The sequence below is a fragment of the Poeciliopsis prolifica genome, unplaced genomic scaffold, assembly GCF_027474105.1.
Source record: "Poeciliopsis prolifica strain line A6 unplaced genomic scaffold, Auburn_PproV2 SCAFFOLD046, whole genome shotgun sequence".
NCBI classification, from domain to species: domain Eukaryota; kingdom Metazoa; phylum Chordata; class Actinopteri; order Cyprinodontiformes; family Poeciliidae; genus Poeciliopsis; species Poeciliopsis prolifica.
Genome location: NW_026562421.1, coordinates 1,967,276 through 1,981,532, shown reverse-complemented (window position 1 = coordinate 1,981,532; position 14,257 = coordinate 1,967,276). Strand labels below are relative to the sequence as shown.

Below are 14,257 nucleotides of genomic sequence, written 5' to 3'. Positions count from 1 at the left end.
AAATACTTTATTCATTCAAAAGTCAACGACTGATGGTAGAATTTCCTGCAGCAGTCTGTATTACAGTGAGTCTAGAGAAACCTCTGATTGAAGACACTGTTTAACAGTGTGATGAAGACGACGTTCAAGGTTGTTTATAATCCTTTTCATTTCATAAAGAATCCTTCTTTGCACAATAACCTCTACTAATATTACTTTTTATGCTAACTTAGCTTCAAGGTTTGCTTTTGAATTTAGGTCTACAGACTGAGATGGCTATGAAGACGGTTGATTTAGAGAACTCCTTTTCTTTTTCTCATGTTCCTCCCTTGTTTCACATCACACCTAACTGAAGTGTTTGTTGCACAAAGCCTCATCTCATCTGACCAAACACACGATTCATGTTAAAAGTCTCAGTTGCGTTTAGTCAACTCTACATATTTACTTTGGAGACGATGGGACAGAAAGGTTTTTTTCCTGTCCTGACTCAAAGAACCAGCTGTTATGTAAATAGTATCTAAAGGTACCTATGTGAAGACTGTGACTGAAAAGAGGAAACTAAATTTCAGTACAGCCACATTTTGATTATTTGACAAATGTTAACATATTTAACAGTAAAGCAATGAGTTCAAATTGATATGACTGAATTATGACACTGAAAGATTCAACCATTTCAAAACGCTCCTCATTCTAGTTCCATAAAACGCTACTCAAGAGATGATTGCAAATGAAAAGTACGATTTTATTACAAACGCCGTTTATGGAGTAAGTTTTTACTGCTTGTAATTTGTTTTGACCCTTGAAAACACAGCGGTTTTGTTAATAATAGCCCAACAAAACACTTCTGGTTCCAGGAAAAGGGTCCTGCAGTTGAAACACACCTATAAGCCCTTGTCCAGTCCTTGTGGTCAAAACAAGCTTCTGTGCCACGTCATACTTCTTCCCCAGGGGAAACCGGAAACCGGGGATTACTTCTCAGAAGTTTCTGAATGTTTTCCTGGGAGATTTGGTTAACTAATACAAAATTTATTTATTTTTAGGCTTTTTTTTAGCTTTACCATTGGAACAACCTTGGAAGTGTTCACATCATCATTTACAATTCAGAGAAACTCTCATCGTAAATGCTCTGCTGTTTGTAATGTGTACCTTTATTCCACCTCGACACATGCAGAAGGAGCAGCGCTGAACTGAGCTAAGAGCCATGTAAATAAATATTAACCTTATCTCAGAAGAAAGGTCATTTCCAACACTATCAAAACAAAGATTATGACTCGAGCTTGCATGTCTTAATAGAAGTAACACATCTTGTGAGATAGAGCATAAAATGTGAATGACTGTGATGCATTGCGATGTAGTTCTTAAACTTAAAGTACTGACAAATGTTCTACCAAATGTTTAGCAAATAAAGGCTATGTGACGAGGCATGAACCAATTTATGTGCCAACCGATTTATCAGTGCCAATTTCCTTTATTTCTTCTCTGCCTTGCCAAAGGTCTAAAAAACAATCACTGTCCTCTTTGACTCTGCAGTGAGATAAGTTTGACTGCAAGACCTGCCCACCAGATCCTGTCTGCAGGTTTTCAGTTAACAATGGTCACTCCACTGTTGTCAATTCAGTGACTTTCTTTCTATATTTAGCAACATTTTAGGCAAGAAAAAAAAAAGTGGTATCAGTCAAAATCTGAATCTGCAGGTCTGGCTTTTTAAAGATCCGTAATTGCCGATCAGCTAGACAACTGCAATTAATGCACACCTGTGAGTGACTTATGCAATGCTAACATTCCAAAAAGAGAAACAGAACAAGTTGAGCATAACATCTAAAGAGGTTAAACATTCTCGTGAAATGCTTCTTCTTCAGGAAATCATTGAAATCCTTGCCTTTCAGTTTAAGTAGTAAGCCAAACTTTTTCTCTTGAAGAAGTCTGGTTTCTTCCTATTAAAAGGGAGTCTTTCCTCTCCACTGTCACTACATGCTTGCTAAATAAGAGGGATGCAGCCAATAAAAAACACAATTGTCCCGTCGCTACAAATTCATCCAGGAGTGACTGCGTCAAGTCAATGAATTCATGTGATCTGATGGGTTTCCTTAGAAAATGTTTTGACCAGTTAGAATAAACTGAAATTAAATGCATTGTTTAATTTTTTTTTTTTTTTTTTTGTAAAGTTCTTTGAAAACTGAATTGAACTGTATTATAACCTACAATGCTGTATTGCCTCACCAACATTTTTGGTAGTAGTTACTCCATGTTTGTCAATGTATCATAACAAAACAATATCATAAACTCCCTGAACCTGAATTTACAGTTAACAGTTTATAATTAATAAATTAAACATATACACAGAAAAACAAATCATTTAAAGCTTCATTTGAATGACAGTCAGTATTTAAGTGGAGAACTGGCTTCTTTATTGTGTACTTATCACCATGCAAGGACACATTTTATCACATCAACAAAATTCTGCTGTTAAAGATAAACTCACAATCAGTTAGTAGGATGACTCACTGGCAAAACTCTTAACTGACCCTTCAAAACACTTACATGTCCATGAGGACCATGTGTGTCGTTGTGACAGTTAGGAGTTTAAAACAACGCCTTTACCAAGTGTAATGTGTAGCTTTTACAGAAGTTACTGCAAATAGAGACAGATGGGCAGTTTCAAAATGGAGTCAACACGTTTGTCGAGCAGACCAGCTCTGACTGCATTGTTTAGAATATGCTCAGTGACTATATGTGCTGGCTGAATATGCTCATTCAGCCAGCACATGAATGAGGACAAATTGCACATTACAGGACAAACGGCAATGATAGCGAAAAATAAATTCTGAGAGAGAGCTGAAATGCTGATTTTTGGCAGTCATCAAACTGTTAGGCAAGAACAGAGTCTTTGATCAGAGGTTTACTTAGAATGACTGTAAGACTAACCATTACAGGAAGTCCTTTCTGACCACCACCATCATCATCTACAGCTGTTTTGAAGAAACTTCGGTAATATGAGTTACAATATTTAATTTCATTTTGTATTTTTTAACTGAATTAAATTATCTTTATTATTATCTGTCACTATATGATGGCAAACACATCATATAGCGACTTCTACTAATTCACGGTCTTCAGATTTATATTTATATTTTGTTGAGTTTGATGTTATTTTACCATTTGTATTTTTAAAGTATTTCATAACATATGTCATGCATTTATGAGTTATGCATATAGGAGTGGCCAGGGCAAAAATCAAAGTTTAGGATTTTTATCTATGGTGAATGCCAACATCAAAAAAAATCAGGAAAGCCAAAAGCAGATACTTTATATGTAAAATATGAAGCAAGGGCCTATCATTTAAGGCTGAAATTAGTTTAAAAAAGGACTAAATTTATTGAGTATTATTAGATTTGTGTCCTTTAAGAAATAGAAAATGGCAAGCAAACTGAAAAATAAGAAACTCTGCATACATGTTTACAGCTGAAAAGTGATCAAATCCTTTTTTATGTTCAAAGCACATCGTTTCAGTTTTGCTCTACAAATAAAAGCTGATTGTGAAAAATTGTGGAAAATATCAGCCTAACATACTGACACATCATTATAAACCTCCCTGTCATTGTTTATGTGGGTGGTTAGCCTGATGCACCAGGCTGAAGAAGCCTTTTCATTTACTGATCAGCCATTCACTGATTTAATGCAACATTTTCCATGGTTGCATCTTTCAAAGTCTTTGTATTTTCAGATTAATTCACAGATATACATCACCATCACAGCCTCATCAGTCTGTGGGAAGCATGTCAGCACTGCCTCCTGCTTCTCCATCATCTCCCCAGTAATGGGGCCTGCCCTTTTCAGATGAGCTACAACAATGAATAATCTGATAAAGAATAGCTCTGATGAATTGTTAACTGAAGACTATTTTTGAACGAATTATTCCTGCTTTTTGTTCTTCAGCAAGTCTGAAGTGATGTTAGCTGAGCAAATATTGACAAGGGCGTGAAATGCACTTGCAACAAGCGATGCACCGCGGAAGAAGGATGTCTCTCAATGAGCTTAGCTAATGCTAGCTGTTAAAGAGCAACAATGAATAGCGACATGCTAAATGTAAGCATGAAGGACTTTTAAGCCAATTTAAACCACTGACACACAAGAACAACTAGCATAGGTTCAGACAGGTCTCGGACACAATGTCGACGCGGAGGTGTAAACAATTTACGGTACAAAAGCAGAACCCGACAAGTAAAAAAAAAACAAAAACATAACGTTAACATTACGGCGCTGTCCAACGCCCTTACCCATTCCTGTTTTTACTGTCGTGTCTCTTCTGTCGCCGCACCGGTTGAAGGGGGATACTGTCGGTCATTCCGGCGGCTCCCCGGTAGCGGGTAGGCGCTGGAAGAAGTCAACCTGGTTGTAGCGGCTCTCGCCTGGGCGGAGGCTGCTAGCTGTCACTCAGGACAGTGCGCAGGGTGGCGGTGCTGGGGATAGAGAAGGCCCGGATGTTTGGGGACAAGCAGCCGGGCGGACAGAGGACGCAACTTTATTTATAATGCTATTTTAACACGATTAGCTTATGAAAAAAGAACAAACTATCATACTGGTTAATATTTTTCGAGTTGTTTTTTTTTTATTTTTGTTAAAATATAAAGACTTCATTACTTTGGACACATCTCTGTGAAACAAGGTAGTGGCAGCATGAATGGAGGCCAATGTTTTCAAACCTTTATTTCTGTTAATTATACTTTTCTGATTACGGTAATAAAAGCATGACATTTAAGAGTTGAATTTTATATCCTACCCATAAAAGGCATAAAAACATGCTTTAATATGTCCTTAATGTAATAATAATATCTCCTTAAACCTTGCTATTTTCAGAAGGTACTTTTAATCTGACAACAAATCTCACTGGAACTCATATTCTAATTTATTGAAAAAGACTGTAAAACCAGAGCTATAGTTAAATGGTTTACAAGACAGTTATTAAATTCCTACCTGGACCAGGATGGCAGCAGATGTTAATTCATTCAATAAAATAAATAAATGTCTATGGTTGCAAGAAAAAACATAATTGAAGGAAAGTAATAAAAAGTCTAGCATTGTAAAAGTAGGTTTCAGAATCAAACTTTTTGCCAAACATCAGCTTTTTTTACACTGTTGTCTCCCGAAGGTGAATAGCAACATCCTTGTAACAACATCCTTGTAGCAGCATCGTGCTACAAGGATGCTTTTCTTGAGACAGAAAAAAAAAATGGTCAGAATTAATAAGGTTATTAAAAATTTTAAATAATTTTGGAAAAAAAGTTGTTACAGGCTAAGAGAGACATGACACTGTGGTCAGTGTTCACCTTCCAGTGATATGAAAACCCTAAACATGGAGTCAGATGTATTATGAAAGTGTACAAAGTGTACACTTTGAATTTAGTTCACAAAATTCAAATAATGCTTTGGAATTTCTGTTTACAAATTCTTTCTGTACAATTGGACTGAGCTTAAGATGTCATGCATAGAAGAATAGGCAACATTCCCTGTATGTGTGTAAATTTAATAGAGAGATGCAGCTGTTAAATTCTTCTGACTCAGAGACCTTCACTAGGGATAATTTTCATTCCACCTCATAATTGTCCACTGCTTTGTGTTATTCCAACACATAAAATTACATTTGTGGGTGTAACATGACAAAATGTGAACAAAGTTAGAGGATGAATATTCTGTAATTGAAAATTCCTAAAATATATCAGTGGATTAATAGTAAGTGAAAACTTAGTAAGTCAAAGTTTCAATATTCAGTGACCACAAGGCTTCCAATAGCTCACCTGGATCTGTGGCCTGAAGGTGGCTGGGTGTGTTGAACGCCCTCAGCATTAATTATAAATCCACAAAGCAACAGGTGCAAACATTTATTTATGTAAATCAAAGACTGGGCGATGTACACTTTTGTTGCAAAATGCACCATTTGTATAATGAGTAATGCCTACACTAATTAAATTTGCATGCCACCACTTTGGCCTCAGAGTTGCAACATTTGCAGAGGTGAACTAGTCTTTGTTATCATGATTTAGGAAGCCACCACTATGGAAATCAGCTTTGGCTTTCATGATTCCATCCTGTATAGTGTTTCAACTATGCATGACAGCTGGTCATTCTTCATCTTATGTGTACTTTTCTTTGCACATCATGGTTGATTTTCTTTTAAACAAGGCTTTAAAAGAAAAGCCTTGTTTTCTATATATTGCCTATGTCAATCTATATTTCCCATGTCAGAAACAGCAGTCCACCTTTGAATAACGAGACATACAGTAAACAGAACATTTCTACAGCTCGAGACATCTGAACTGATTTGGTGTTTGTGCAGACTACATTATTTCTAAAGTCTCCCTCTCTATAAGCACTGTCCACAAGAATTGCTTGGTTCCTTTAAGGTCCATTATGCAAATGATCGCCTCATTTAAAACTGCAGAGGAAGTGGCCAATGTACAGTTGACACAAAATGGACTGCATGCTTCGGTTGTGGATGCAAATGGGTTTTCGTTGAGAATGCAAAATGCCACTGGATTAATGATGGCGGGAAATGAGAATTAGGAGAAAGAATTTCACTATAGAGTCTGCTGAAGGTGAATTGATGTAAATTAGGGATTTATGTGAATGTTGGGCATTGTTGGAGTCAAAAATTAACCTAAAGCTCAGATGAGTTCTTGTGCTTGCATGGCACAAATTAGAAATGTAACTAGTTTGTGCAAGGTACCCAGTTGACTACCAACCAGGTTGGTTAGTTTTGGGAGAAAAGATGACAGGAAAAGTGTCAAAAAAAAGTCACCCTGATTTTATTCTTCCAAAATCAGAAAACATTTAGCTCAAACAAACTGAAAGAAAACACATATTTACACTGTAAACAGGACCAAATTGGCTCCACGTTGCTTGAACTGTGGAAGCAACTTGAGAACAGGTTTGACATGGTTTACTTAAAGAAAGGCACAACTTGGCAAATGCATATCGATAAAGGAATGAACAGCAGGAGCCTACAAAGTACTCGGACCAGACTGAGTTGTGTAAAGTGTCCAGTGATACATTCATTACTGTTCAACTCAGCAGGTTGAGAGTGAAGATTTCCATAGCATACACAGGAAGAAAATATACAGAACGTTGCATTGAGTGTGAGGGGCACTGAGGGACAACTAATATCGAAATGAGGTAGAAACTTACCCCTAAACTCAAGCATTTCGTATCATAAATAAATAAATTCTGCTACAAACTGATAAAACCAAGGAAGAAAAAAAGAAATCTTGACCGGTCATTGCGGAAAGAAAGGTCAACAAAAATGGCAATTTGTCACCTCTTCAGTCAATTACAAATGCAGTGAAATGTAAAAGCAGAACCTGAAATAAAGTGCAGGCATGACAACACTATGCGTAAGACGGCCTTCTGAGCTCAGCCTACTAAATGTGCCAATGTAACTTTCAGAGCCGAGTATGTGGGTGAAAACCAACTTGAGTAAACTATGAAAATATTATGAAATGTATGCCACACAACATCAGGAAACACCATTTCTTTCAGTCTAAGAGTATTTGTAACAATCCAACAGTGCCTTAAAATGCAGTTTTAGTTCAGATCAGGCACTTGGATATATGAATCAACATATTGTCACCAATATAATAAAAAATGCATTTATAATCCACAATCTGAAACTGTAGAACCTTGACTTTTTATATGAAAGCCAATCTGATCAAAGGCCCTTCACAATGAGAAAAAGTTCATGACAATTATCACTAGAAAAATGTACAATGTCATAAAACCTATGGCACACAACAGAAGGGAAAGTAGTCCTAAATGATACATACAGTTAGCCATAGTATTAATTCTAAACACTGAGACCATGCCCTGCCCGGTCAGACTGGGGTCCTTAAAATTCATGTCTTTTAACTTTTCCTACAAAAGTCATAATCCTTCAAGAGGTTTTCAAGGAGACAGTCTGAGTTAAAGCAAGTTTCAAGTAAGTCATACATTCAAACTTCTGGATAGACAGCAAATCAAATAAAAGTCACATGAAAAAATACCCGCATATATGTTCATATAAAATAAAAAAGAATCCTACAGTAGTAATAAATCAAGTTAAGCTCAACATTCGAGAATCATTGAGATCAGGAGGGGAGAGAATGCCTAAATTAAATGCAAAACAAAATAATCTCAGCCAATCCAGATGGAATTCTTCAAGGGTTTTTTTCTGAACATTGATTGTACCTCATTCAAATATAAAGGGACATATTTGCAAATTGAAGAGGGGTGGGAAAGGATTACCTGCTGATTTAAAAAAAAAAAAAAAAAAAAAAAAAACTAATTAACTGCAATTTTGCCCTCCTCCATGAAATGTGGAAACTGTGACTTTGGCACGCTTTCTGAACTGTTCTTTTCTATTTCAGCCATTGCGCCGGGCAAACCAGAGTGAGATCCATCCATCTTCACAAGGCCTCCGGTAGAGCCAATCAGTGGTCCCCCGGCAGGGCTCCCTGGCAGCGGGATGCCACCTCCTTGAATAACTGAAATTTCATTGGCCTTCATGGTCAAGCCACCAGTGAAGGCAGCAGCAGCGTACTGGTTCCAGATAGATGGGTCGAAGCTCATCTGTGGTGCACCCAGCTCTTTGGGTGCCTGTAACATTTCTGGGAGAATCTTAGCCTCCGAGCCCATTGCCATTATTGCCATGGGATTGTCCAGGGAAAGACGCTGGCCACGGCGAGATGAATTGTTCCACATGTGGGTGCCAATATGTACCTTTAAAAAGAAAATAAATGACCTAGTCAAAAGCTGACACCCAAAATTGACCTCAACAATTTCCAAGAACCCTATGATGACTTACTTTCAGGTTTCCCTTTGTGGTGAAAGCCCTGCCACAGATGTTGCAAGCAAATGGCTTCTCCCCTGTATGTGTGCGCTCGTGGATCTGCAAAGCACTGGCCGATGAGAAGTTCTTGCCACAGGCATTACATATATGCTGTTTGGTGGATCGCCGAGGTGCTGTGGAGATAGAGGAGGGTACAGCTGTTCCCTGAGGCATTTGGGAGCTGAATAATACATGAGGGCCCAGAGAATTTTCAGGTGGAATCTTCATTTCTAGGCTGCCCAAATTTGGAGAAATCTTCATAAAAGGCATATTGCTGGGAGCTGTGAATGCAAAAGACAGAAACAATTAGATCAATGCACGGTTATTTGACAGCTTCTAACATTTAAACATAGTTAAAACTCACCATAGTCCCCATTTGTGAACGAGACACCGGGTTCTTCTTTAATCACTTTGGTATTAAAGCTGCTAGAAGCGGTGAGGTCAAGGGCTCCACTTGACTCGCCTCCATCTTGTGGTCCATCAGGTTCTTGTTTAGTCAGACTCCGAGTAAATTCATCACCTGCTGACTCGGGGGACTTGCTGCTGATGTTCATTGGGGAAGAGGAGTTAAACGACACAGCTGAATCAGATACGGCTGGGCTTCGGCCATTTTGATATTCCTGCTCTTTCTGAATTGGTGGCGAGCCTTTGGGTGTTCCCTCACTTTCTGAAGCAGTGCTGCTCTGTCTTTTCAGGACGAGGGCAGAGGTGAGATTCTTCAGAACATCTAGGCTGGAGAAAGGTAAAGGGGCTGCAAGCTTTTGCGGATGCTCTTCAGTGGCAGACGGGAGAGAGTTTAAGGAATCAGTCAGCTTCTGGGAGTGAAGCTCTGGTTCATGGCCTTCCATGGTTGCTTCAACACCACTGTTGTCCACAGACTTCTCCTCTGGTAGAGATGGTTCCATTGCTTCTGTTGCTTCATACTGGCTTTCTGGCATAGGAGTGTTGGGGATCTGCCCGCCCATGTGCATACGAATGTGCTGCTGCAGTACTACAGCATTTGTGAACTTCTTCTGGCAGATGGGACACGAGTGTTGCATTTTGAGTGGAGTGTTGGCTCTATGCACTCCATAGTGAGCCTTGAGGTTACCCTTTGTTGAGAACGCACGGCCACAGATCTTGCATTTGTATGGCCTTTCACCAGTGTGTGTGCGGTAATGCATTTTGAGAGAGCTCTGACAACTGAGCACCCTGTGGCAGATCACACACTCATTGGGATCATTGGTCCTCTTTTCCAGTCCATCCACCATTTGCTGAAGTTTTGCTGTTCCAGAGCTTGGTTCTCCTGGAAGGGCACCACCATTCATGTGATGGAATGCACCAAGCATTTCTTTAGCCTCCTTGTGATTTGGATCAAGTCCCGGGTCTCGTCCAAACACTGTGGAAATACATGGGGAACTATCGCTTGTCGATGGGGAGGGCTTTTGAGAGAACGGGTCCCTCCCAAAACCATCAAACATGGGTTTGAATCCCGGAATAGACTGTGGATTGAACCCAGCAGTTGGATGACTTATGACAGGTTTAGTTTCTGTCAGATTTGACTCATCGATGGGCACAGACATACCAAAAGGAATGCCACTGCTGGTGGGGATACTGTCGAGATGCTCTGGTACAGGATGGGGATTCATACTGATGTTAGGATATTTATCTTTATGTCTCTGGAAATGCACTTTGAGGTTTCCTTTGGTTGTAAAGCGGTTTCCACAGATGTTACACTTGAAAGGCCTCTCTCCAGTGTGAGAACGGAGGTGAATCTGGAGGGCACTGTCGTTGCCAAAGGTTTTTCCACAGTATTTACACTTGTGCTTGAACAATAATTCCCCATTCTTTGATTCTGATGGGAGGGCTAGCATCTTTGCTTTCAGCTTTTTAGAAGGGTCAATCCCTGATTGGATACCATTAAAATTGCTAGGGAAACTCATGACACCTGGAGCCTGGGGCAGCCGTGGTTGTAAACGGCTCCCCAGATCCGGAACACCCTTCAAAATGTCAGTTTTAGAGGCTGACGATCCCAAACCTGCACTCAGAGAGTTAGGAATTCCAGTGGGAAGAGGTAGTTTACCTTGCTTTACTGACTCCATGGAAAGGCTCTGACTGCCAGTCCTTTTGCCTATCAGAGCTGCTGCTGCAGACAGCTGTTGAGACAAGTGTGCACCCAGAGCTTTGAGGGGATCCATTGTTGCACCCACTGATGGCTGCAGACCCTGTGGGGTCATCATTGCAACCTGGATTCTAATCTGTTCAGTGAGCTGGATTTGCTGTAACTGCTGTTGCTGAAGGCACACTAGCTGCTCCAAGATGATGGGAATAGCTTGAAAGACATCCTGTGGCAAGGCCTGGGGTGCATTTGAAGAATGCTGGGAGACAGCTACATTAGTATCAGGCAAGGTTTGAAGAGTAACATTTGAATCCTGGATTTTAGGTGAAGGCTGGAACGCTCTCTCAGGACTATTAGACATCTCTTCTTGATCCTGCTGTGCAGAGTCCTCAGCATTCATGCTCGACTCATCCTCTGCCCGTTCAAGTTGGTCTGCATTGGAATGATTGCTTGACTGACCATCGTCATGGTCACTGTTCAGACCTTCAGGAGACCTTTGTGAATATTCCTCAGGCACCTCATTGTAATCTCCCTCTTTCATGATGACAACGTGCTGACTTTTAGTGCAATTTTTTTCATGCTCGAGAAACTCTGCTTCATCAAAGTATTCAGCACAACACTTTTTGCAGACTTTGGTTCCTTCCATCCTTAGCCTTTTTACATCATTTTCTGCATCTTCAGCTTGATCATCTCGAGGAATGCCTTTAAGTAGAAAACATGAGATTCACATGAATGCATTTTAGTTATGCCTTGTTTCATAAATAAACACGTTTTCTTTTTTAAAAGAAACAAATGTAACTCTTCGTGCTTGGAGGAGCAAAAAAAAAATCTCAAAATTGAAGTTAAAATGTTGTAGCATCACAGCAGTTAAGGCATATTTGCCAAGTGTTCACAGGGCCAGCAGAGGGCAATCATCCACCTTTGATAAAACAAAGCCTAAAAGACAAAGAACTAGGAGGTTGTTCATTTTTTAAATTAAAATTACTCAAAGAAAAAAAATGTTTGGGCTCACTTCTAATGCCAAAAAATAAAACCACTTATTTTATGTTCTACAAAAATATAAGTATCCAACAATGCAAGTATGCATTTACAACCTCATTAACTACTTCTTTACACACAAGGACAGACTGATTGTTTCTTAAAGTGTGCATTTTAATTTATCTGTTGACTGAGAGGCCATTTCACAACTGAGTGCATTGTTAAATGCAAATGCTCCCAAAGAAAGAAGGCAAACCACCTGTTTGAATTTGCCCACTGAAACTTTTGGCCTTGTTAATTGCTCACCAGGAGGCACTGAAGCGGTGTCACGAAAAAAAAGAAAAAGAAAAAAAAATCCAAACTGGTCCAAGAGGGAGTAGTGAGTGTGGTTTCCCACATTATACAGTTAGACCGCTTTTAACTTAAGCGGCAAAAACACCTGCGAATTGACAGTAGGTACATGCCTGGGAGGCAATCTTTGAATGAAACGAATATTTCTCCAGTAGAAGCCACATTTACGAGAAAGAAGTAGCAGCTCAGCAGTTGACGGCGCATGACCTGTATCTGATCACCTTTACTGGGATCTGACACGAGGTCAGACTCAAAATGAATGGGAGCAAACACACAAATCTCCCTGCAAAGCGACATTCTGTTGCAACAAAACTCATCTTATGTTTACTTCAGTTTCACAAATCTAAAAAAAAAAAGGTAAGAAGTGCGATTGCAACGCAGATTGCATATGGCAACACCGAAGAAAAAAAAAACAAAAACGCACCCCCACCCAGTCTCCACAAAAAAAAGGCGACTGCTGCTCCATCCCCCACCTCTCCGCATATGTACTAAAGGAAACAGTCATGCATTAAACTGGGGGATTTATTGCCTATAGGTCGGCTTACACCACAGTCACATTTCATACAGTTTGTGGATACTTTTGTCTGAAATATGGGCATAAAACATATTTGGAAACAAGTAAAAGTCAACCATAATTGTGTAAAATGCATGGCAACAGCTGAATGAAATGCTTACAAAACTACAACCGTGGGCAACTGTTAAAAGCAACGAGGAAGGGCGAAACTGCGCAGTAAACCCCCTTAAAAAAATCAATTAGTTGAGATTACTAAAACTGAAAATATTTTTAAAAGTCCGAATTTGCAACCTGATTGGATGAATAATAAAAAAAGAAAAACAAAGCGAACGAACACTAAGAGGATTAATATTTCACAAGCACACTAATCTGACTCAAATTAATGTGACAATTTTAACTTGAATAAACGAGAGGCGGTTGCACTGAGCGGCGCAAAAAGTTGTAAGCAGGCGACTCAAGTCGGCCGCTTCAAAGAGTAAAAAGTTACAATGCTGCATTTTGAAGTCGCGAGACACCTGTGTGTGTTCAAAATTATTTTCCAACGAGACTCTTCCCACGACCGCGGCTAAGTTTAGGCCAACCTCGACCAAGTCAAAGGGCCAGCAACAGGTCACAGTGCGACAGGACGACGCTTTTTTCCTTCTTTCTTTCTTTTTTTAAAAGAAACAAATATAACTCTTGGTGCTTGGAGGAGAAAAAAATTTAAAAAGACAGTGGAACTCGTTCTTTTAAAGGAGCGCGTTCGGTGCCCCTGTTTCCTGCGCTTATCTCGCGTGTAAAAAAAACTCACCAGTTCCCACTGAGCCGGGCTCGTCCGAGTTGATGTGCTGCGGCTTGGCTTGCTTGCGCCTCGACATGGTGCAACCATCAGGAGCAAAGAGTCGCAGGCAATTTTCCTCCGCTTCTTCTACAAATTCTTCGCCTTGGAAAAATTAACCCCCCTCCAGTAGAAATGCGCATGTCAACGTGATTATTATTATCAATAATGCATTGCGATTTATCGCAGGCCCCCGACAGCTGATTGGCTCCAGTCCAAACGCTCACACATTATTCAAATCCGCTCCCTATTGATGAGCGGAGCCGTGTGGCCGAAGGGGGCGTGGGGAGGCACGCTAGTGGCCGGGCGGAGGGATGGAGGCAGGGTTAATAATATCCAACTTCTCGCTCTTGTTTCTCCTCCACAATGAAATATGTAGGCTACTGTAACACAGGCCAGCTGAGTCTCTTCATTTTAAATGGTCGTCAACTTACAGCACTTAAAAGTGGACATTACTCCTTCCCCTAACGCGACTAAAATGATCACCCGGTTTGTGGGGCTCGCGGGGGTTTTGACCGCCGCTCCTCGTGTGAAAGAGGCTTTAACACGAGGAGCAGTTTCTCACTGAAACAATAGTTTCATCAGTACTCTTACACCCAGCACATGATGGATATGGGCAATATATGTATGTGAAATAAAATATGAAAAATAAAGCTCAAATAC

General features: G+C 39.9%; 2 protein-coding genes across 2 annotated transcripts in view; both read right to left on the bottom strand.

Annotated features, from left to right (window-relative positions):
* LOC129377021 (probable phospholipid-transporting ATPase IIA) overlaps positions 1 to 4,445 on the bottom strand; it is a 38,227-nt gene extending 33,782 nt beyond the window's left edge. The window contains exon 1 of the mRNA XM_055056750.1: positions 4,257 to 4,445. Within this exon, the coding sequence (XP_054912725.1) occupies positions 4,257 to 4,324 (68 nt within the window). The 5' untranslated portion in view covers positions 4,325 to 4,445. The remainder of the gene's footprint in view (positions 1 to 4,256) is intronic.
* A 3,844-nt stretch (positions 4,446 to 8,289) lies between these two features.
* Positions 8,290 to 13,686, bottom strand: sall4 (spalt-like transcription factor 4). The gene is made up of 4 exons (XM_055056749.1): positions 13,568 to 13,686; positions 9,201 to 11,636; positions 8,813 to 9,117; positions 8,290 to 8,727 (listed from the first exon to the last, which is right to left on the bottom strand). Exons 1-4 carry the CDS (start codon positions 13,632 to 13,634, stop codon positions 8,290 to 8,292), a joined length of 3,246 nt encoding a protein of 1,081 aa, XP_054912724.1. The 5' UTR covers positions 13,635 to 13,686.
* Between the last annotated feature and the right edge of the window lie 571 nt (positions 13,687 to 14,257).

Excerpts from the sequence above, each read along its gene's own strand:
- sall4 (XM_055056749.1), bottom strand. The coding sequence starts at position 13,634 with ATGTCGAGGCGCAAGCAAGCCAAGCCGCAGCACATCAACTCGGACGAG. Across the intron at positions 9,118-9,200 it reads GTTCACAAATGGGGACTATG|CTCCCAGCAATATGCCTTTT; the intron begins GTGAGTTTTAAC and ends TTGCATTCACAG. Across the intron at positions 8,728-8,812 it reads CCACAAAGGGAAACCTGAAA|GTACATATTGGCACCCACAT; the intron begins GTAAGTCATCAT and ends TTCTTTTTAAAG.